We start from the raw sequence: 22,903 nt of genomic DNA, 5'->3' as shown, positions 1-22,903 counted from the left end.
TACTGGGTGACGGGAGGTCTGGAGACCTCTTCCTCTTCTCTTTTGGCCTCAACTCTCTCTCCCTCTCTCTACCCCTCCCCTCTGCTCTGCTACCACAAGCTTAGAAGTGGGAGTTTGAGTCCCAGCCTGGGGGGGAGGCCAAAGGCAGAGAAGTGGGAGAGGCAGCTAAGGCAGCTGCCGTGACTGAAACTGAAGATGACGAGGGAGGATCAGTGGCAGGAAGAAGCCCCTTAAGGGTCAACTTGGCCTTTCTGTCTTTCAACGCCCAGGGGTTGAACCCTGCACAAATGGCACAGTCAACATTAAGGTGGGCCTCACCTAAACACAGTACACACAGAGTGTGGCCATCCGCTGGGGAGAGCTTATGGCCACACTCTGTGCAGCACTTACAAATAACCCTTTCAACCATAGTGCGTAAGGAAAAGAAAAGACTTTCCACAAACTTTAGCACACACCCACTCACCACACACTAAGCTGACTAGAAGGGTGGGGCACACAGAGACAAACTACACTAACAACTACCACAAACCTACACATGATGCCAAAGCGGTGAGTGGGGAGAAAGGGTACCTACGATAAGCTAAAAGGGCTAATAAAACAAAATTATTAACATTATTAACTTACAATACCAGAAAAATACCCTGCTAACTGGAGCTTCAGAGACATGATGCTTTCACAAATTGCGGCAAATGAGATCTGGGGATGGAAGGCAAGGGAGGTTGGATTATGGGTAAGGGGAGGAGTCTGGAGCTCGGAGCTGATGCTAGTAATCTTTGCCAGCTCGGATCCGACACGGACCCGTATTCCCACAGGTTGAAGACCAAATGAAGTAAACTACTTCAGATCAATAACTCTCGAAGACAAAACAAAAAAGACATTTAAGGAACAACATGCAAATCAGACCTTTGGAGGCTAGAATCTCAAAACTAAAAATAAATCATACCTCTTTTTTCTACAGAAGCTCTGAATCTTTTTGACAAAATCCTACAGAAAGCACTCAACTACAAAAGTTCTGGATTTGAATTATATTTCTCTAGGAAATGAGAGTCCTTAAAACTAGCAGGCAATGTACTCCTAATATCTCTAGAATGCCTTCAATGTTTATATCTTCCAGATGTAAAATGTTACACACAACACACTACTTCAAAAGTTCTGGATCTGTATTATGTTTCTCTTGAAAAAATGATAGTTCCAAACCTGGCAGGCAACATATTCCCGACATCTCTAGAAAACTTAAAATATTCTTAAAAAAACATACTGTGAAGCAGTCTGAACTTTAGGGTGGGGATTTCAGTGAGCTTATAAAGAAGAAGTAAGATGCCATGTTGCCTTTAGAGCAGCACGATGCAGACAGGAAGTAGCCAAATTGTTTATACTGAGCTAATGTTCGTCAATGTGGAATACAAGGCATGGTAGTGCAATCTTGACATGGAGTGGAGTGCTGAAAGGAGAGGAAGACTTTGCCTCTAATTTAAGAAAACAGAAATGACTAGTTTCTCTGAGACTGATGGGAACAGAGGAAGCACTCTGATTACAATCACCACTGGCAGACAAAATGTCTTGACAGTGATTCTGGTACAGTCTGTGGCTTCGTATAAGAACAAGCAACTTTTGCCATAGCTTTAGTGACTTAAGTACATAAAGTTGTGTAAGTAAACTTACCATAACATGTTCGAATAATCACTGCAGCAGTAGCCTTAGGTATATGGGTTATATCCTGCAAAGGATATAACAACTGGATGGGTTCTAAAGCTTTAGAGCACCATCCATGTGCCCAGTCAGTCAGCTCAAGCTGAACTGACTAAAAAGACAGATTTTGGTGCCAAGCCCTTCAGGTCATTCATGCCAGTAGACATAGGGAGGCTAAGACTTGAAAGGACAGTGCTAAAAATAACAAAAACATAAATAAATGTCCACACCCTGACATAAACAACATACCAAAAACAAGGAGGATAGAGGAAGAGAATGGCTGCTGCAGCAGTGATCATTCAAACATCTACTGTTATGGTTAGGATTACTTTACACAATTACACTACATTCATCGTAATGAACAATGTTGCTGTAGCCTTATCTATATCATTAGAGTACCCTGGCTTACTACTTTTGGGAGGTGGAAGGAGAGAAGTCCAGCCCCAGAACAATGGTCCTAACAAAGCCTGATCTAAACCTAGAGAAGAAATCAAGCTTGTAATGCCTTATACATGTATGTATAAAGGGCCAAGTTGCTGCATCTAGAATCCAACCCTTTTCAAAAAGCCACAGATGAAGCAAAGGCCCTGGTAGAGTGGGCCTCGACTCTCCTTGGAAAAGTTTTAGTTTACAACAAAAGGTAATAGCCTGAGACAACTATTTGGAATAGTCTGTTTTGACACAGGTTGTCCCTTCTCACCTTCACAAGAAATGAGCAACTGATCTTAAGAAGTGAAAAATTTAGTTTTGTCATGATACACAAAGTATGGAGTATCCTTTCTCCCTCATTTTTAGGTTCGGGAAAGGAAATGGGGAGATAGATAGCTTATTGCAAATTAAACTCAGACACCACTTTAGGCATAAAAGAAGGATTAGTTCTTAAAAAAAAAAACTGTCTCTGTGGAAAATGAGATAGGGATGACTCACCCTAAAAGCTTGAAATGCAGATATCCTTCTTGCAGACGTCAGAGCAAACAATAAAACTGTTTTCTATGTTAAGAACCTCAGGTCAGTCAGTTTAGCTGATACAAATGGAACAAGCGTTAGCTTCTCTAAAACAAAATTAAGATCCCAAGGAGGGGTCACTAGTTTTCTTGGAAGCCTTTTATGGAAAACCCTTTTCAAGAACATTCTGACATCAGAATGCATGGGAGGATCCATGGGCAGACATGCTGAAATGTCTGATAAATTAACCTTCATGAAGGAGTACAAAAGACCTAAGACAGTAACTCATACAAATATTGCAAAACCAGAGAACAATTAGCTCTGAATGGGTGCTGGCTATACTGTTGTCACTAACTAGAAAACCTTCTTCATTTCCTAATATATGATTTTCTAGTGGCAATCTTTCTTGTCTCCACTAGTTCCTGCTGCACGTCCTCAGTAAACAGGTGCCTTAAGTGAATTAAGACCCTATCACCCATGCAATTAGTTGAAGCTAACCAAGGTCAGGGTGTATCAAAACACCTATGATCTTGCATGAGTATATCCATTCTATGAGGAAGCTTGTAGTAATTGCCCTAGCCATTTCCAAAAAAAGAAAGAACCACTGCTGTCTGAGCCAGAAGGTAGTCACCACAATGATCCTGGGAATTCCTTATAATCTTCAAAAGGACCCTGGATATCAGTGGAAAGTGTGTCTGTTTTCCAAGCCTTCTTGCACAGAGTCCTGGAGCATGTTCAGAGAGGATGCAAATAGGTCTACTTGAGGAACTCCCTAGAGATGGATCAAATCTAGGAAGACCCCCCCCCCCCCCATCTACTTTCCATTTGTGAGGGTCTGGCCTTGTCCTACTCAGCTTATCTACCACACAGTCCTGCTCTGATGGAATGTAGGATGCCTGTTCAGTAAGATTGTGCTGTGAAAATATAGCCCAAGCTAACCTGTACAGTCTACAAAGGGGGTACAACCTGGTTCCTCCTTGCTTATTAATGTACCACATGACTGTGGTATTGTCTGTAACAACTTGAAGTCCATGAGACCAAAGATGAATCAGAGAGTTGTGTGCTTTGCTCACTGCAAGCATCTCTTTTATATTGATGTATTTGTATCTGTTCTTGATGTCCAACATATCTTGCACTTTCATCCTCATGAAACTGCTTCTTAAACAAAATATAAGGCATTGATAGTGAATGACTGCAGTAGAGCAGGGAGGGGGAGAAGGGGAGATCTGGATTTAGGAAAATTTACTGTCTCCAAGTGATTTATTTTCTGACAAACCTCAGCACTGGATTTGAAAACAAAGTACAGTGCTGGAAATAAAGAGATTTCAGATACCATTGTATCTTTCTCATGTGGAATCTCGTCAGGGATATCATGCAAATCAGAGAGGCCATGAGATGAGGCCCAAAATCCTGTGGTATTCCTTGCAATGACAGAAGTCTGAGTGGAAAAGCTTAGAAAAAAGAAATTATGTTCTCACCATAACGTTCCATCTGAGTAGTTGTACTTAATTTGTCTTCAACCTGTGGGTTACGGATCCGTATCGGATCCGAGCCGGCAACTTTTACTAACATCAGCTCCACGCTCCAAACTCCTTCCCTTACCCATAATACACCTCCACTGCCTTCCATCCCCAGATCGAGTTTGCTGAACCTTATAGTGATAACCCGACCTGAAAAATAAACTTGTGACCTATACTGCAGCCATAGGTTGATCACATGCCAAGGTCCGGGGGAAGGAGGGAGGGATGGTTAAAGACAAATGAAGTACAACTACTCAGATGGAACATTATGGTGAGTACATAACTTCTTTATCTGAAGTAGTTTACTTCATTTGGTCTTCAACCTGTGGGACAGAGTCCCCAGCTACTAAACTCCTGGAAGGCCCTCATGGAAGGATATTCCGGTGCACCGCGGAACCAAAGGATGCTCTCCTTCTGGAAGTCAAATCCAATTTGTAATGAGAAATAAATGTATGAGATGAGGACCAAGTAGATGCAGAACAAATATCATCCAAAGGCACTCTAGACCAAAAGACTGCAGACATAGCCATGGACCTAGTGGAATGAGCTTTCACCTGACCTGGAGGAGCCTCTGTCCTTATAGACCTGCAGGATGCATGAAGAAATCCATCTAGCTATAATGACCTTGGAGATAGGTTTCCCCAAAAAAGGTGATCAGATTTACGGAAATTTTTTGTCCTGTGTAAATAGAATTGTAACTGTCTATGAAAATCCAACATGTGGAGTTTGTATTCCATCTTGTCAGTAAAATTAGAAAAAAACACAGGCAAATTGATGGTCTGATTGACACTGGCTGGTGATGCCACCTTAGGAAGAAAGGATGGATTGGTTCTAAGGAAAACCCTATCTTTGTGAAAAGCATGATGGACAAGACCTGTACTTCTGAAACCCTTTTGGCAGAGGTAATAGCCACCAGAAAAGCTGTTTTCCAAGATAAAAATTTCAGATCTGCAATAGCAGCAGGGTCGAAAGGTAGAGCGATCAACGTTTGAAGAACCATAGTAACGTCCCATGGGGGAACAGGAGCTTTGACCAGGGGGCGTAACACAAAGGTACCTTTAATAAAGGCTTTACACAGTACGGAAGAGGCTAAAGAGGCAGAATTCTCACCCACATGAAAATGAGAAATGGCAGCCAACTGAACCTTGACAGTAGATGAACTAGCTCTATGCTGAAAAATATCAGCTAGCAAATCAAGAATGATGGAAACAGGAGCCGTGAAAGGGTCTAAACTCCTTTGAGAGGCCCAAAAGGAAAAATGTTTCCACTTGCTGCGATAAACCTTTCTGGTCAAAGACTTATGAGCAGCCACCAAAACAGATTTGACTGAGGAGGACAGTCCAGGAAGTCCTAGCAATCACTGGAACTGCAGCAGCCAAGCTGTGATCTTCAGGCTGTCCAGATTCAGATGAGGCACCCCCGAGGGGTGTGAAATTAGATCCTGAATGGGAACTAGGATCCAAAGAGAAGCCAGAAGGTGAGACCAAAGGAAGGGAAACCATACCTGGCGAGGCCAGAACGGGGCAATGAGGATCACTTTGCTTCCCAGTAGACGAGCTTTCTGTAGTAACGTCGGAATGAGAGGTACTGCCAGGTAAGCATACAGAAGACCGGAAGGCAAAGCATGAACCAGAGCATCTCTGGGGAACTCCCCCAGCAGGGGGTTCAGAGCAAAAAACTTGCAACACTTCGCATTGGAAGGAGATGCGAAGAGATCGCAGCAAGGGTGACCCCACTCACTGAAGATCTGTTCCGCTACTGACAGATTCAGAGACTACTCATAAGGCATCAGAATGATCTGACTTAGCCTGTCCTCTAGGATGTTGGACAGTCCCGGAATGTGTGTTGCGATGAGAAAGTGACCAGTGGAGATTGCCCATTCCCACACTCTCATGGCCTCACGACAAAGGGAGTAAGATCTGGTCCATCCCTGCTTGTTGATATACCAGACCACTGACATGTTGTCTGACTGAACAGCAACTGTTCCCAGAGGAAAAAAGGCATGAAGGGCCTGCAATGCTAGAAGGACCACCCTCATCTACAGGACATTTATGTGCAAGCTGGTCTCTATAGAGGACCACAGGCCTTGGACTGTCCTGCCCAAACAATGCCCCCCCCCCCAAGTTGGGAGGCATCCGTGGTCACTGTGGCTTGGGCCGGGGCTGGAACAAAAGGTCGTCCCTCCAAAATGTCTGGAGAGCACATCCACCATATGAGGGATGACCAACAGACTTGACTGAGTTGAATTGGATAAGTCAATGGCAGTTCCAACAGGGACCATTGTACAGCTAGAGTCCACTGTAGAATTCTTATGTGTAACCAGGCACACAGGAGAAGAGTTATGGTCGCCTCCATCGAGCCTAAGGCCCTCAACACCGATTCCGCCATTGGGAAATGAGAGTGGTAGATCAGGGAGACATGCATCCTCAGGTTTTGAACTCTCTCCAAGGTCAGGAAGACTTTGCACTGACAAGTGTCTATCCTGGCACCAAAGTAGTCTATCACTTGTACAGGATCTAGGAGAGATATGGATGCATTGATTGTGATCACCAAACGCAGGGCAAGAATCAGGAAATAGTCCCTGGTTTGGGAGAGTAGACACCTGGTGGGAGCAGTGAGCAACCAATCATCTAGGTATGGAAAAAACTGAATCCCCTGAAGCTTCAGGTGAGCTGCTACCACTGCCATCACTTTGGTAAACACCCTGGAGGCTGTGGTGAGACCAAAGGGTAGGGATCGAAATTGGTAATGATTGACTCCTAGCTGGAAGTGGAGGAACCTCCTGGAGCTTCTGTGCATTTTTATGTGATAGTAAACATCCTGGAGTTCTAACAAGCACATCCAGTCGCTCTCTTGAGGTACGGCATGATGAACTGTAATGCGACCATCTGGAACTTCTCTTTGGCAACTGACAGGTTCAGGGTAGAGAAGTCCAGAATGGGTCTCAAGTCCTTCATTTTATTTGGCACCAAAAAGAACCTGGTGTAGAAGCCCGATCCGGACTGATCTGGGAGGTTGGTTTTGATGGCTCGTTTTTCTAGCACCTTGGAAATTTTCTGTGCTGCTACCTCCCTTTGCATGGGTGGTACATCCGCAGGTGTCTGGGAGATTTGGGGGAACCCACAAAGGAGATAAGAGTATCCTCTGGATATGATCTGAAGCACTCAGTGGTCCATTGTTATGGACTCCCATGCCACTAGGTGCAAGGACAATCATCCCCTGACTGCCTCCAGAGTAGAGCAGTCGGGCAACTCCTCAGGGTTGCTGCCCGGGTATGTCTGAGAAAGGTTCTCGAGACCCAAAATTCCTTGGACCCCCTCTACCTTTGGGCCGGTGTCCATTCTGTCCCCCTCTGCCTCTGGGGGAAGAAGAGCCCTGAGTGTCCCGGGAATACTGTGACTTTCGGAACCACATCTTCTTTTGCCCTCTCCGGTTCTGGGAAAAGGACCTTTGAGGGTTAGAGAAGCGGATCCTGATGGCAGACAGTGTCTTCCCATCCTTCTCACTCTGAACTAATGTCTCTTTGATGGTCTTACCAAAGAGTGCAGAGCCGTCATAAGGGGCATTGGCAAAGGATGCCTTGAAGGGTTCTGAAAATTGACAACCTGAGCCAGGCGTTGCACCTCATGGACACGCTGGACCCAGCCGCCCTAGCCGTTCCTTCCATAGCACGTGAAAGGAGGTGCATGGATGTGTTAGATACTGCTTTTAAAGTGGCCATCCTCACGGAGAATGAAGCCTTGTACTCCTGCGACATGGACTTGGGGGGAGACTCCTCCAGTTCCTTTACCAGGTCACATTGGAGTCTGGTGATATAGGCCAGGTAGTTCAGCGTTCCAATCGAAAAGGTAGCTGAAGCGTAAACCCACTTTTCTAGGCAGTCCATCATCCATGACTCTTGGTCTGGAGGATGGACCGAGGAACTCTCCTGAGCAAGTTCCTTCTTAGTGGCTGCTGCTACAACCATGGCGTCTACGCGGGAGCCCTTGTTCCATGCTGGTCTTTCTACGGGTGAGGGCTTAAAATCTTATCCAGTCTTTTTGGGATAGGTTCCATGGTGTCCGGTTCCTTCCATGCCCACGAGGTGACCAGATCCACCAAAAGATCTGCGGGAGGGGACAACCAGTAAGTAGATGGGCCCGTACAGAAAGCCTCCAGGAACACGGACTCGTCAGAAGGTTTGGGGGCAGACCAACCTGCCTGTTGGCGCAGGATTTCCATGATGTCTCCGAAGGAGACATCCTCGGGAGGTGACCTAAGGGAACCTTCTTTATCATCCAAGTCCGTGTCCTCAGTGAGGGACTCCAGGGAGTCCAAGTGCCTCCTCTTGCAAGTATTCTTGAGAGGTACCTCTCCAGTGGGGCTCTCCAGGGGGAGTTCACAAGCCACTTGTTCCTCAGGGGGAACAGTCTGGGGCCCCTCGAGCATGGGCTGTCCCTCTGGTAAAACGATGGGGACCATAGACAGAGCTGAGGGGGTCTTGGTGGAGTCCAAGGGGGCAGTCAGGGGTCTCGATCCAGTGGAGAGAACCCTTTCTATGACACTGAATCCTGAAGGAGAGCGAACCTACTACTAAACCAATAAGGAGGCCGATCTTCCCGGGTATGAGAGAATCAGAGCCAGGCCCAAGGTGGACTGAGCTCTGAGGGAGGGAACCTGGCCCGACAAAGGTCAGAGCCGAAGACAAAAGTTCTACTCCCTCAGATCCAACACCCAAGCTCCAGCTCCGAGAGTGGCTCGGATCCGAGCTGGTCGGATCTGATACACTCCAGGCAGCAGTCGGTGTCGAGGAAGCAGGTACCATCAGTGCCAACCCCCTGACCAAAGCCAATCTCGGATCCGAATACTCTGAACCCGATGGTCAGATAAGAGAAGGAGATACAGGCTGGAAAAAAGGAAGCAAGCTCCCCCTTCTAAGGGAGGGGGGGCTGGCAAGACCCCCATCTGGATCAGAGTATGGATAAACCTCTTCATCATTTTATCCAGATCAATATCAGACAAGGACCAGGTGGACCTCGATAAGGCCACGGACTCCGACCTGGCAGGTAGGGGCACCGAGGCCCAAGAAACTGAACGTGTCTCCTCTGGCAACGGGGAGAACCTCAGAGATCGGTGCCGAGGGGATTCACGGATTCATGGCGTTTTTGCAGGTGAAGCGAGGTCCGGAGACCTCTTTCACTTTTCCCTCCCCTTCAGCTCTCTCTCCTTCTCTCTACCCCTTTTCTGCTCAGCTGCCACAGGCTTTTGTACAGGAGGTTAAGTCCCAGCCTGGGAGGGAGGAGAAGCAAGGGGAAGAGAGGAAGGAGCGGTGGCCACAGCAGCTGCTGTGACCAAAGCCGGAGACAAGGAAACAGACTCTAAAAGGGGAAGAAGGCCTTTCAGAGCCAACTTGGCCTTCCTATCTTTAATGGCGCAGGGGTTGAAACCCGCACAAATACTGCAGTCTACACTCAGATGGGCCATGCCGAAGCACAAAACACACAGAGTGTGGCCATCCGCAGGGGATAATTTACGGCCACATTCAGTGCAACGCTTGAAAACAAGCTTTTCAGCCATCCTGTCAGTAGAAAGCGAACTTAAGAAAAAAAAAACTGTTTCTTTCTTACTGGCACACACACACACCCACTCACCACAGTCGTACACAGAAAACACTGAGGGGGGGGAAGCAAAAATCAACACAGCAGTACAAAACTACTCTAACTACCCTAAAACACTACAACTCGATGCACCAAGCGAGAGGAGGAGAAAGGGGAACCTATACTAACACTACCTAACATTTCTTTTGAGAAAAAAGAAACTCAAAAGTTTTTACCCACTTGACAAAGTTGGGGCTCAAGAGACAAGAGATCTGGGGATGGAAGGCAGTGGAGGTGTATTATGGGTAAGGGGAGGAGTTTGGAGCTTGAAGCTGATGCTAGTAAAGGATGCTGGCTCGGATCCGATACGGATCTGTAACCCACAGGTTGAAGACAAAATGAAGTAAACTACTTCAGATCAGATCTATTTTTTTCCTGTGGAAGAAAAGCTCTTTGAACTGAACTAAAGTGTCTGCCTGACACCCCAAGAACAAAATATTGCATGAAAAAGTAAAAACTTTTCAATGTCCTCTTGATATCCCAGCTTTTGTAAGAGATCTCTCATCTAAGTGGGAGATTCATGACACTTTGAAAAACTCACTACAAAGATAAGCATATTGTCTAAATATTTAGAAATGTTGATATCCTGTATCCTACAATGAGCTACAACTGCAGCTAGGCACTTTCTGAACACTCATGGTGCACTGGATAGTCCAAAGGGTGAGGCAGAGAACTGATAAGATGATCCAGACATATAAAACCTTAAGAAACTGGATGTGATTATAAGCATCTTTAAAGGAAGAAGAGGTAACAGGTTATGAAGTGACATCATTTTGAACTTGGGCACTACCACAAACCAGTTTAGGAAAGAAAGATCCAGAACTGGTATACAAGCATTTTCTTTAACTGGCACCAAAAACATCCTTGAAGAAAAACCCTTCCTAACCTGGGAAGGAGGAACTAGTTCTATTACTCTCTGGGACTGCATGGGTTGACGGACAGGGAGGAAATAAGAGAGTCTGGTCTGGTGGATAAGGAATTGCACCCTAAAAAGGAGGGATTTTCTCCCACTGTCACCTGTAACCTAGATGAATGAACTTTAGAACTAATTTGTCTAAAACTGTTGCCAAAGAGAAAAGTGGAAATTCAGACTTTCTGGAAGAGAAAAGGGACTGCCAGGGGTGGGAGGAGGAAACAAGGTCACTTAAACAGTCATTTTGACTTGCTGGACAAAGGTGGAGCCAACCCCATTCCCCTGGACCCAGCACCGACATCATGGCTCCAAGACTCGCTCTGCTCTGACAGAACTGGAACAGGGATAATCAAGGGTACCCTCGGCATCGAGGAAGGGAGCTTCTCCTGCACTGAGCCCGGCACACATGGCAGTCCCGAAACTTTTATCTCTGAAACTGAAGGTCAGATCAGAGAAGGTCTTCTGATGGTATGGCTGGAGTAGCTCACAGATCTGACAGGAGCAGAGATGAGACTACCCCCATCTGGATCTGGGCCTTGAGAAACATCATCATCCTGTCCATATCTGCCTCAGACAAGCTACTAGAGGACCTGGATGAAGCCAATTGGGGGGGGTCACAAGTGTTCAGACTAAGCAGAGTGAGCCAGGGACTTTGTTGGGACTCTTGGATCCTAAGGCACTGGATCCGACATAGAAGGAGGTGATATGGTAATAATATCCTCTGGATCCAAAGATGTTGAAGGATCCAAAAATTTCCACAAGCTTGAAAACACAAGACCCGAATCCAGATGCTGAAGTGGGAAACGAGACCTGAGGTACATGGGTGTATGTAGCGCATTATGTGTAGGAGGAAGGAGATTGAGAGTTAGATCAAAGTCTGTAGAATGTGGCCAAGCCGGATCCAAAGGTCAGATCCGATACCCTACCATGAGGAGGAATGAAGAAGACTAATCATATCAACTAGTTAAACCTAAAAAAAGTTTCTGAACTTTTTTTTTGAAACAGCTGTACTGTATGGTGGCACTCTTCCATTTTGTCACTGTCTTCTGATGAAAGAAGACAGCAGAAACATCTGAATGATAAAATGTGTATCTACACACCATTGTACATTCAAATTTCTACATATAAGGGAGTTGTAGAAAGATTTGTGACACTGAAACTAATGCGGTCTTAAGTTTATTGTTTTTTCTACATTAAACGTTTGGATAAAAAAGAATGCCTGACAGGAACAAAAGCAATGGCTGCGGTGTTCTGAGTTGCTGCAGTATAGGTTAATTTACGTCTACCCCCACCCACTGTATAGTCCTCAGCTGATCAGCCACATAATTTATTCTTAAATGTCCCTGGTACTATCCACCAAGGCTAAGGCCACACCAGCTGTGGTTTGGGCAGGGGAAGCTAAACAAAGCAGACTGCAGCATCATATACACTGGTCCTGCATGCCATGAAGGATTTTATTTTTTGGTATACCTGAACTGGGTGGAGCTATGTATGTCACATGCATCACTGTACAAAATGTTAGCATGCTCAAGCTCCCCTTTAGATGCAGTCTTTATCATGGACATAAATTATTCCCTCCCAGAGTGAGCAAGTCAGCAAAGTGCTACCCCCCATCTCCAGTTCCTCCAGTCTGTGCCTATTTTTTTAATGTGAGTTTACGACCTTGCTCCCAGTCTTCCAGTCTTGCAACAGCAGTAAGCTCAAATGGTTCCGCTGGCTGGAAGACTGGTGCATCTTCCCCTTAGTGACCAATGTTTATTGATGTAGTATTGCACTTTTGAGGCATCTGATTCATTGATTTTGCAAGTACTTCAATTGGTGTGAATTTGCATCTGTTAAAATCATAAAAACAACAGCTCATCCAAGACATAGCACTGAGACTAAGTCTGTTACTATGCAAATATGACCACTTGAGTGGTAGAATAACTTGCATGGTCACATTATGGATCCTAACCCATCTGCAATGCCACTTAATTTTACAGTTATTATCCTAGCTATCAGACCCAGCAAAGGCAATCCTACAGGGAAAAAAATCCACTAGGTTCATGAAATGTGCTGACTTCTTAAAAAATGCTTTGCCCAATGGAGAAATTAGCAATGTAATATCATCTGCTTCACATGAAATACATATAAAATGGTCTAAGACATCTTACCTCTTCTAATGAGTTCTTTTCCTTCATCTATAAGATCAGAAGTCATCTCATTATCCCCAATGAACTGCTGGAATCCAAGCAAGTTTAAACACCGAGTTCCCAAACTAAAGAGACATAAAAATATGCAAAAAGAACAATAATTGCATACAGTATGCATTCCCAAACTAGAGAGGCATAAAAATTTGCAAAAAGGAAAATAATTGCATAGAGTACAAGTTCCCAAACTAAAGAGACTAATCAATGACAGTGTATGTATTTACAAAGGAATAATCAATACCAATGACGCACTGAGTCATACCAGTGGTAAACAAATGAAGCTGAGTGGGCATGCAGCAGCCAGGATGATTAATTTCCTCTGAAAGCACATTCTACAGTGGGGTTACTGCACTTCTAATATCAGTTATTTTAAAAAGATGTATAAGTCATCATTAATTACATATGTTACTATTTTATTTTAAAAAATAAACAGATTCTTCCACTTTGAAAATAATTCCTAAAAAAAATGGCCATTCATCACTCTTCCACTTTAAAAAAAGATGAAACAAATAGATGATCCATTTTTTCCCTTCAAAGAAAAAAATATAAGACTACTACTTCAATGTTTAAACAATACAAACATCTATGGTTGTACTTCGCCAAACGTTTTGAGTTTTGCATTGTAAAAAGTACAGTATAGCCACAACTGACAGGTAGTCATATTTTACTAACAAAAACTTAGAACGGTTATAAAGATATAAAGTTTAACGATACTTTAGTTTACTTTTAAATAGTATGAGGACCACATAATAGTAATTTTCAAACAGAAAATGTAAACAGCTCTACATCAATTGGTATACAAGCAGGTATAACAATGAAAGGGTGACATACTGGCACAGAGTTGCACTGTTACCTTACAGGAAGAGGTCCTCTGGTTCAGACCTCATTTGAGGTGCCTTCTGTGCAGAGTCTGCATGTCCTTACTGTGCTCGCATGGGTTTTCTCTGGGTAATCCCATTTCCTTCTAGATGTCAAGACATGGTATAGGGTAGACTGGTGACTTCAGGTCACCTATATCTATATACCTACATCTATAGGTATCTGTGTGTATGTGTGTGTGTGTGTGCGCGTGCGCGTGCGTGTTAAGTAAGAAAACAAGACTCAGGCAATGTACCCCCACTTACTACATGCCAAGTAACCTCTATGGATAGTGTCAGGTGTTCATGGAGTTAAACGACTCAGACATGACAGCATCGGGTGGATGAACAGAATGAAAATGGGTAGCATTTTAGAAAGAAAAAACATGTATAAAGTTTTATTTGCGATGCATGCTAGGAGTTGCACAGTTTTACCATAACCAAAGTAAGGATTCATATCACTTACACGACTTTGATTTCAAATTACAGTCATCTAAAATCAAGTTGGATGTGAGTAAATAACATGAATCACTCGACAATGTTACAAATATCCAACATTAGGTCATTTATTTTCTCATTCAACAGTCATTCAATTAATCCAATGTATAGTCATGGGGTAGCCACAAACTATCACAACTGTCAATGGCTGTAAAGCAGAAACTCTAATCATGGACGGAGCACCAGACAAACACACCTCTTTGGGCAACTTGGAGGAATGACAATTCATCTATGACACATCTATGTTAAACTTCAAAACAAGTATCTCATTTTTTAACAATGTTTCTGCAAAAATGGTTTTATTCCCCCCGCCCATCAGGGGATTTGCCCCCACATCTCCTACTCCTAAATAAACCACTTCAGAGGGCACTGCACTTCAGGGAAAAGGAAAGACCACATATACTAGTCTCGCAATTTGGGGGCTAACAATTTCAGTCCTCAAAAATTATGATGGTCATCCATTTCATTAAAAACACTGAAGGAAAATTAGTCTGCTTGCTGCACATAAAATAAAATATTAAAGCAGACATATTCAAACAGCATATACCACAATGAAGGACATACAGAATTTTTCTAAACTGATGAGATGGTCTTTATACAAGAATATTTATTTATTTTTTATTTTATTTTACATTTGTTGACCGGGCTAGTCTAGCTGAAGACATGTCCATTTTCAGTAGAGGCCCGGGGAGAAAAGCTCCAAGAATAATACAGATTTTCTTTACAAAGTTAAAAACAGGAGTTATACAGATAATAGAGATAGCAATATTACAAATAAAGTTTTTTTGTTTTTTTTTTTTCCTTCAAATAGTACAAATTGGTGTTACCATGGTCATTTTGTAAGGTACAGAGTAGAATTAACATGGTCATTTTGTAAGGGACTGAGGTATGATGTAGCTATATACTTGTAAGATATATGCAATAATGTAGTTTATTGATACATAAAAGGTAGCTAGTAAGGGATGAGGTGGGATAAGTGAATATGAGAAGATTTAGTCAGGGTTAGTACAGGTACATAGCCAGTGATTGTTAAGGTAGAGTTTCAAATTCCTTTTGAAAAGTGAGAGAGAAGTTTGAGATGTGATTTCAGAGGGAAGTTTATTCCAAAGTTTTCCTACAGAGTTAGAGAACAAAGACTCACCTGCTGTGTTGTTGGGTTTAGTAGTACTGATCGGTAGTTTGTTAGAGGAGTGTAGAGATGTGAGGTTTTTATAAGGTGTAATGAGGCTAGAGAGTACTGGGATATTGTTAGGTAGATATAGAGTCTTATGGGCTATTATAAGCTGGTGATATTGAAGCTAATTAAGAAATTCAAGCCAGTTTAATTGTTTAAGATTTAGACAGTGATGGGTTCTGTAAGGAGTACAGTACACTGTGGTAATAATAGTAAGAAAACAGAAAATGAATTGCAGCATTGGTGTTAAAACAGCTATATCTACAAAATGAATCAGTGCAAGTCAATAAATGAGTGACAAAACTGAAAACAGAATGATCAACAAAAGCCTTTATAACATATGCATTTGCTGACAGCCATGTTTTGCAAAAGAACTTCCTTTTTACTAGTGTCACATTTTTTCTATGATATAAATCTCATTAGTGAATTGGTTAATGATCAAGTGGACCAACATGGTAGTCATTTCAAATTCCAAGATGCAGAAAGTACAGTTGTGTAAGTAAACTTAACATAATAGTAGATGTTTGAATGATCACTGCTGCAGTAGCCTTAGCTATATGTGTTACATTCTGCACAGGATATAACAGTTAGCAAAGCTTCCAAAGTTTCAAGGGCACTTTTCATTTGCCCAAACTGTTAAGTCATCTCAAGCTGAGCTGAAGAAAAAGAGTGATTTGGACACCAAGCCCTTCAGAGCTTTCATACCAAATGAGAGGGTGGACTCTGGCCTTAACTTTGACCAACATGTGTCTACTGTGGTAAGGACGGCCTTCTACATTGCATGCATCATAAGCAAAGGCATTGCCTCCAGACTGAAAGAGGTTATAACTTCCCTGTACTCATCCCTCATCAGGCCAATAATCAAGTACAATGTTCCATTTGGTATATACCTTACCAGGCACCTGCAGCAACTTGAGAGACCTCAGAGATTTCTAAGAAAATCCAGAGCCTCCAGCACGTCATACACTGACAGACTTAAGTCATTGTCAGTGTACTCAGTAGCATACAAATTACTTAGAGGTGACCTGTGCCTGGCTAACAGAGCAATCTCTGATCCAGACCTAATGGAAATGCTACAGATGCGCAAGTCAAACGTGACAAGAGCTCTAGGGGCCTTAACCTGGCTTGTGACATAAATAGGGCCTGCTGGAGAGACAGTTATGTCTCCCATAGGTTGCCACTCCTCTGGAACAGGCTACCAATTCGCATCAAACAGAGCCCCTCTATGACTCTATTCAACAGTAGCCTGGACAACTAGATGGGAAACCATAAATTTCTGCCATGCATTTCACTTATGCTCCTTTTAGATGTGGACAGTTGTTGCTAAGATAGATCTTGAGGATAGACAATTTTTTGTGGTACATACAGCTAGGCTTGTAATGACCCTTGGGTCAATAGCCTAGTAACCTTCTATTAACCTACAGAACCCTGAAAAGATCAATACTAGGAAACTAAAATTAGAAGTCCTCATCCTGCTAACAAAAACATACAAATATAAGGGGGATGGTGGGACGAGCTACTGAAACAGTGATCATGTTAACATCTACACAGATGTACTATGGTCATCATCCTGATCACTGTTGCAGTAACCTTAGCTGTTTGGGTAGATTACCAGAACTTGTACTGACTGGGGGGTGGGGGTGATGACAGTCCAGAAGTCCCTGGAAAATAGTCCTAGCAAAGCCTGCACTAGACATGGAAAAGAAATCTAGTTTGATGTGCTTTGGAAAAGGTATGTACAGAGGACCAAGTTGCTGCTTTTAGAATCCATCCTTTTCCAAAAAGCCACAGATGAAGCCAAGGCTCTGGTAGAATGAGCCTTGGCCCTGCCTGGAATTGCCTTGTTGCTGGGGTATAACAAAAGGTATAACAAAAACATTTGAAAATATTCTTCAATACATTGTTCCCTTTTTTCTTACCTTCACTCACCTTCTCAAGAAATGACAACTGATCAGTCTACCTAAAAGAATTAGTTCTGTCAAGATAAACCCAAGCTGTCTGTGGACATCCAAGGTATAGAGTAACATTTCACCCTCATTTTAGTTTCTAGAAAGAAGACAGGGAAATGAATAGCTTGGCTCAACATAAACTTGGTTACCACTTTAAGCAAAAATTAGTGTTTAGTTCTTAAGGAAACCCAATCTTTGTGGAAAATGAGATAAGGTTAACCCACCATAAGAGTTTGCCATTCAGATAATGATTACCCTGATTTCTGTAAGAAAAGAAACACTATTTTCCATGTTAATCAAGTCAAGTCAGGCTGATGAGTTGGTTCAAATGGAACAGTTACATTTTTCAAGACAAAATTAAGATCCCAGAGAGGAGCCACCTGTTTCCTAGGAGGCTTGGTATGTAACACCCTTTTCAAAAACATTTTCATTAGAGAATGCATTGAAAAAGGAAGATCCATATGTAGAGATGTTTAAATAGCTGATAAATGAACATTGGCAGAGGAATAAGAAGGGCCATAGGACAATAACTGAAACGAATATTGTAGAATCGGAGAACAACTAGCCCTGACAAGCAAGGGGAAGGTAAAAACACTAGATCTGAATGGCTCCTGGTTATTATCTTGCCACCAACTAGGAAAATATTTCATTTATTAACATATGACTTTCTAGTAACAGGTTTTCTTGCCTCCTTTAATACTTTCAATGCATCTCCAGAAAATAGGTGCCTAGAAGGTATTAAGATTCTATCATGCAGGCCGTTAGTTGCATTTGTTTGGAGCTGGGATGTATCTAACACTCCATCTTGTGTGAGTGTGAAATGTGTGAGGAAGTTTGTGGTAATTGTCCTTGACCATTTCCAAGGGAAGGGAGAAAGTACAGTTGCGTACACTTATCATAAACGTTGATGTTCAAGTGTATTTACTGTTGCAGTCATCACCTGTGGGTTATCCCTGTTATGGTAGCCATCGGCAGGCCCGAATACCAGAGTCAATGTTTTTTCTGCATCGGCTGCTGTTGCTTCTTGATTGACATCAGGTCATCAGTGCTATAAAAAAAGGCAGCCGACGCCATTACATCAGTTTTTTTGTCCTAACCAGTAAGGAGCCCCAGAAAATATGGTAAGGGTGACCTGGTGGCAATAAGCCACCATAAGAAGTTTATGTCTCCCTAAGAAAAGAGAATATAAGGGGGAAGGAGGGAGGGGAACCAGGACTGCAACAGTGAATACACTCGAACATCTACATTTATGGTATGTGTACACAACCGTACTATGTTCTTCGTGTTTCACTGCTGCAGTCATCTGTGGGAGGATTCCCTTTCAACTTTCTGGCTTAAAAATGCGTGTTTGCGCATTTTTCGCATCGTGCAGCACAGCGGGGCTACGTTTAAACTATTCCAGGTGCCAGAAAGTCTGCTCTTCAAATTTTCCCTTAGAACTAGCTGGTTTCTCAGTAGTGGCACTAAAATCTGAACCCCTGTGACTAGCACTTGATCTCGAACCTGCTGGAAAGCACTAGGAAGCCTTAAACTGATACAAGCACTCAGTCCTTGATAATAAGGAGAAATTAATTGTAGGCACTAAACAGCCTATAATTGCAAAGTACCTTGCAAAGGTAAGGGAAAACGATTCTTGTACTTTACAAAAAAAAGCAGCTAAATAGGCATGTCCAAGGGTCAGCATCTGGTGATATCTCCTAACCACCTGGTGAATATGGGCATACTGGGGCAATGCAGCAACTGCCTCATGTACACAGACAACCCTCTCCTCCTACCACCCAACACTGCAACCTGTGAGAGATGCACTTACATAGCCAAACTAGAAGCAAAGCTCTCTCCAGCCAACATTATGCTAGACAGTCAAGAGAATAAGGTTAACACCTGCACTACACCTCAAGCAACACATAGCCCTTCAAAACCCACATCATCAACACCCACACATAGCAACACTAAACCCACATATGCAAAGGCCCTTAACATTAACCTGCCCAAACAACAAGGACCTCCGAAGCTGAAACACAAACAAACGCCAGTCGCAACCAAAGTGACACATAGCTCACAACACCAGTGTGCCACCCAACAACAGCCCCTAAGGCAAGGCAACGTACCCAACACTTTAGTCATAGATGACTCTATAGTTAGACAAAATAATGTCCCACTCACCAGGCTGAGCAAGGAGAAAATTATAGTCAGCTGCCTGTCGGGTGCCAGGATCCGCCACATAACGCATGCACTCAAGTCACTCCACAAGTACAAATACGACTCTGTCATTGTCCATGTTGGAGTGAATGACTTCAGACACACCTCCCTGGACTACATGAAAAGAGACATGGAAGAGCTCTTGGATCATGTGGCCCACGCAGGTATGACCCTAGCCCTGAGTAGCATCCTGCCTTCACCCAGAATACCACCACACAGTATAAGGACAAAATGATTGACTTCAACAATTGGCTATTCTTCTTGTGTCATTCAAAGGGGATCCAGTATCTGTCTGCCTGGGACGACATGATCGACAAACCAAGATGCTTTACCAGAGATGGTCTGCACCTGTCACCCCTGGGATTCAGGTTACTGGCTAAAGCTCTTGCCACCCCTATGGTGCCCTTTTTAGGCAATGTTCAAAGGACAAAACCACCACTGTAACAGATACAAGCACACAAAATCTGAAGGTAATGCTACTCGATGCTAGAAGTCTAAACCTCAAAATGCACTCTCTCGAGGCACTCCTAAAAATGGAGAACATCGATATCTGCGCAGTAACTGAGACCTGGTTCAAGACTCCAGAAAGCACCCTGCAATACCAGGCTACAACTCTTACCACACTTTTCAGCCACCAAACCAAGACTGAAACACTAAAGGTGGAGAAGTGTCCATATTCACCAAGGATATTCACACCTCCAGGCTAGTTGCCCAACACAATGTATCTGAAATTCTCCAGGTGCAACTAACACTAGGCAAGACTGCCATCCAAATTGTAGCCTGCTACAGATCCCCCACCATGCCCCAAGATTCTCGATACACCTTTCTAAACACACTGGAAAATATTAAGATACAACCAAACACCCTAATACTGGGTGATTTCAACTACCCTGCCATTAACTGGGAAAACTAAACGGGTACCAACACCTTTTCCCAATGGTTCTTGGAATTCATAAATTCCAACGCCCTGGATCAACTTAATCTATTGTCCCACCGGGGGCTCCAATATCCTAGACCTGGTCATTACCAGCATGGGAGATAGATGCTCCACACCAGTGGTCAAGCCTCATTGGTCAGGTCTGACAATAAGCAAATCACCCTTGACATCCACATCCTACCCCAGTAAGGAAACCTCTGTAAAAAAACTTCTCCAAAGCCAACTTCATGTTACTTAAGTCAGAAGTGACAAACTTCATGGCACTCATGCAGACGGGAGCTGAAAGTTTGACTGCTGAATCCTACACTAAGGCACTGTACGAGCAAATCCACTCGTGCATGAATCGTGCCATCCCAAACAGAACCAAGTCTGTCTCCTCCAAAAAAAGGAAGCCAATCTGGTGGACCCTGCCATAAACAAACTATACAACAGAAGGAAGAAACTGTTGCAGAAAAGAAGAAAATCCTAGGATGCAAAAACTCCCTTACCAGCCTCAGTAAGAAGCTGAGATCCCTCATAAAATCCTCCAAAGCTAGTTATGAAAATAAAATTACCAAAGATTCCAAAGACAACCACGAGGCATTCTATAGTTATGTCAAGAATCTAAATGACAATGCTCAGATCTTCTCTGAGCTACAACAGAATGGCATTAAATATACTGATCCCAAGGATATTGCCAATATCTTGGCAGACTGATTTAGTGCCAACTTCACCCCGCTCTCACCCCCTAAAGGGTCCATCTCAATACCAAAAGATTGCCAGATTCTGGTAATCACGGCCACACAGGTAGAAACTGCACTCTCCAAAGCTAAGAATACAGCATCCATGGGAACAGATGACATCCCGGGCTGTGTACTACATGAACTACAAAATGAACTGGCACATCACCTGTCATGTTTAATCATAGCCTCACCTCAGGCTTCGTGCCCACTGAATGGTGTACAGCTACAATTATCCCACTCCACAAGGGGGGCTCCACCTTGGATCCCAGGAACTACCGTCCCATCAGTCTGACGAGCCTGACCTGCAAAGGCATGGAACGCATTATCATGGAACTTATAAACGAAGACATTGGCAACCTTCAAACACTGGACCTCACCCAGTTTGGGTTTGTGAAGGGTCGATCCTGCCTCCTGAACCTGACTGACTTCTTTGAATCAGTCTCCAGAGCTATGGACGAGGGTAAGGTGGTCCACACAACCTATCTGGACCTTGCCAAGGCCTTCAACACCATCCCCACTCTGGAATCATAGATAAACTTACTAAGCTGGGCATAAATGCCTACATCACTCAATGGGTTGCCAACTGGCTTACTGACAGAACTCAGACTGTAAAAGTAGTTGACTCCAAATCCAGCTCCAGACAACTGACAAGTGGAGTACCTCAGGGTTCAGTCCTGGGACCACTCTTGTTTGGCATCTACTTCTCTGAAGTACAGGCCAACACTAAGGGACTCTGGCTAACAAAGTTCGCAGATGACTGCAAACTGGCAGCCATTACTGAATCCACAAATTATGTGGATATTCTACAAAAGGGCCTTACAGATATAGATCTTTGGTGCCAGAGCCATGGGCTCAAGCTTCATGCCAAGAAATGTATAGTTATCCCCTTTGGGAAAAAAACATGTATCCATGAATTGCCACACAGGTGGCAGTACACTAAACACCAAAAGTGTGATGAGAGACTTAGGGACATAGGTGGGCAGTGGTCTCACCTTCGATAACCACATCGCCACAACAGTCAGGAAATCCTTCTATGTGGCACACCTCATCACTAAGGGCTTTTCATCCAGAAAAAAGGAGGTCATTGTCCCACTGTACTCATCCTTCATTAGATCCATTATAGGGTACAACGCCCCATTTGGTATGTACCTCACAAGACATCTGCAACAGCTGGAAAGGCCACAGAAATACCTCACTAAAAGAATCACATGCCTAAAGCAGTTGCCCTATGCTGACAGTCTAAAAAAATTCTAGCTATACTCTGTGGCATATCATCTAGTCAGAGGCGATCTCTACTTAACATACAAGGCCATGTCAAACCCTGAGCTGTTGGACATGCTCCACTTAAAGAAATCCCAATCCCTCAGAGCCACATGATGGAGGGATAGGTTCCTGACCCAGAGACTCCCCATACTCTGGAATAGACTGCCCACACATGTCAAGCAGCGCACTTCCTTGACCCTCTTCCAAAGGAACCTTGACTTTTGGATGGGAGAGAGGAAATTCACCCTGGGGATCACGTCAGTCGTCCTGCTAGACAGGGGTCCAGGGAAGTAAATATTGTGGGAAGACATATCCAGGGAATTGTTTGGCTAGGCTTGTATAGGCCTTATGGCCGATAGCCTAGTACCAACCTATGAACCAACCTATAAACTTGAGGATAAGGGTGGTAGGA

General features: G+C 43.6%; 1 protein-coding gene across 1 annotated transcript in view; it reads right to left on the bottom strand.

The window, feature by feature from the left end:
• The window catches only part of LMBRD2 (LMBR1 domain containing 2), a 1,695,734-nt gene that overhangs the window by 242,832 nt on the left and 1,429,999 nt on the right, over window positions 1–22,903 (bottom strand). The window contains exon 14 of the mRNA XM_044069969.1: window positions 12,857–12,960. Coding sequence (XP_043925904.1) covers window positions 12,857–12,960 — 104 coding nt within the window. The remainder of the gene's footprint in view (window positions 1–12,856; window positions 12,961–22,903) is intronic.

The sequence above is a fragment of the Protopterus annectens genome, chromosome 1.part0, assembly GCF_019279795.1.
Source record: "Protopterus annectens isolate FY-2018-M chromosome 1.part0, PAN1.0, whole genome shotgun sequence".
NCBI classification, from domain to species: Eukaryota; Metazoa; Chordata; order Ceratodontiformes; family Protopteridae; genus Protopterus; species Protopterus annectens.
The sequence above is the reverse complement of the archived record's forward strand: the minus strand, read 5'-3'. Positions and strand labels throughout refer to the sequence as shown.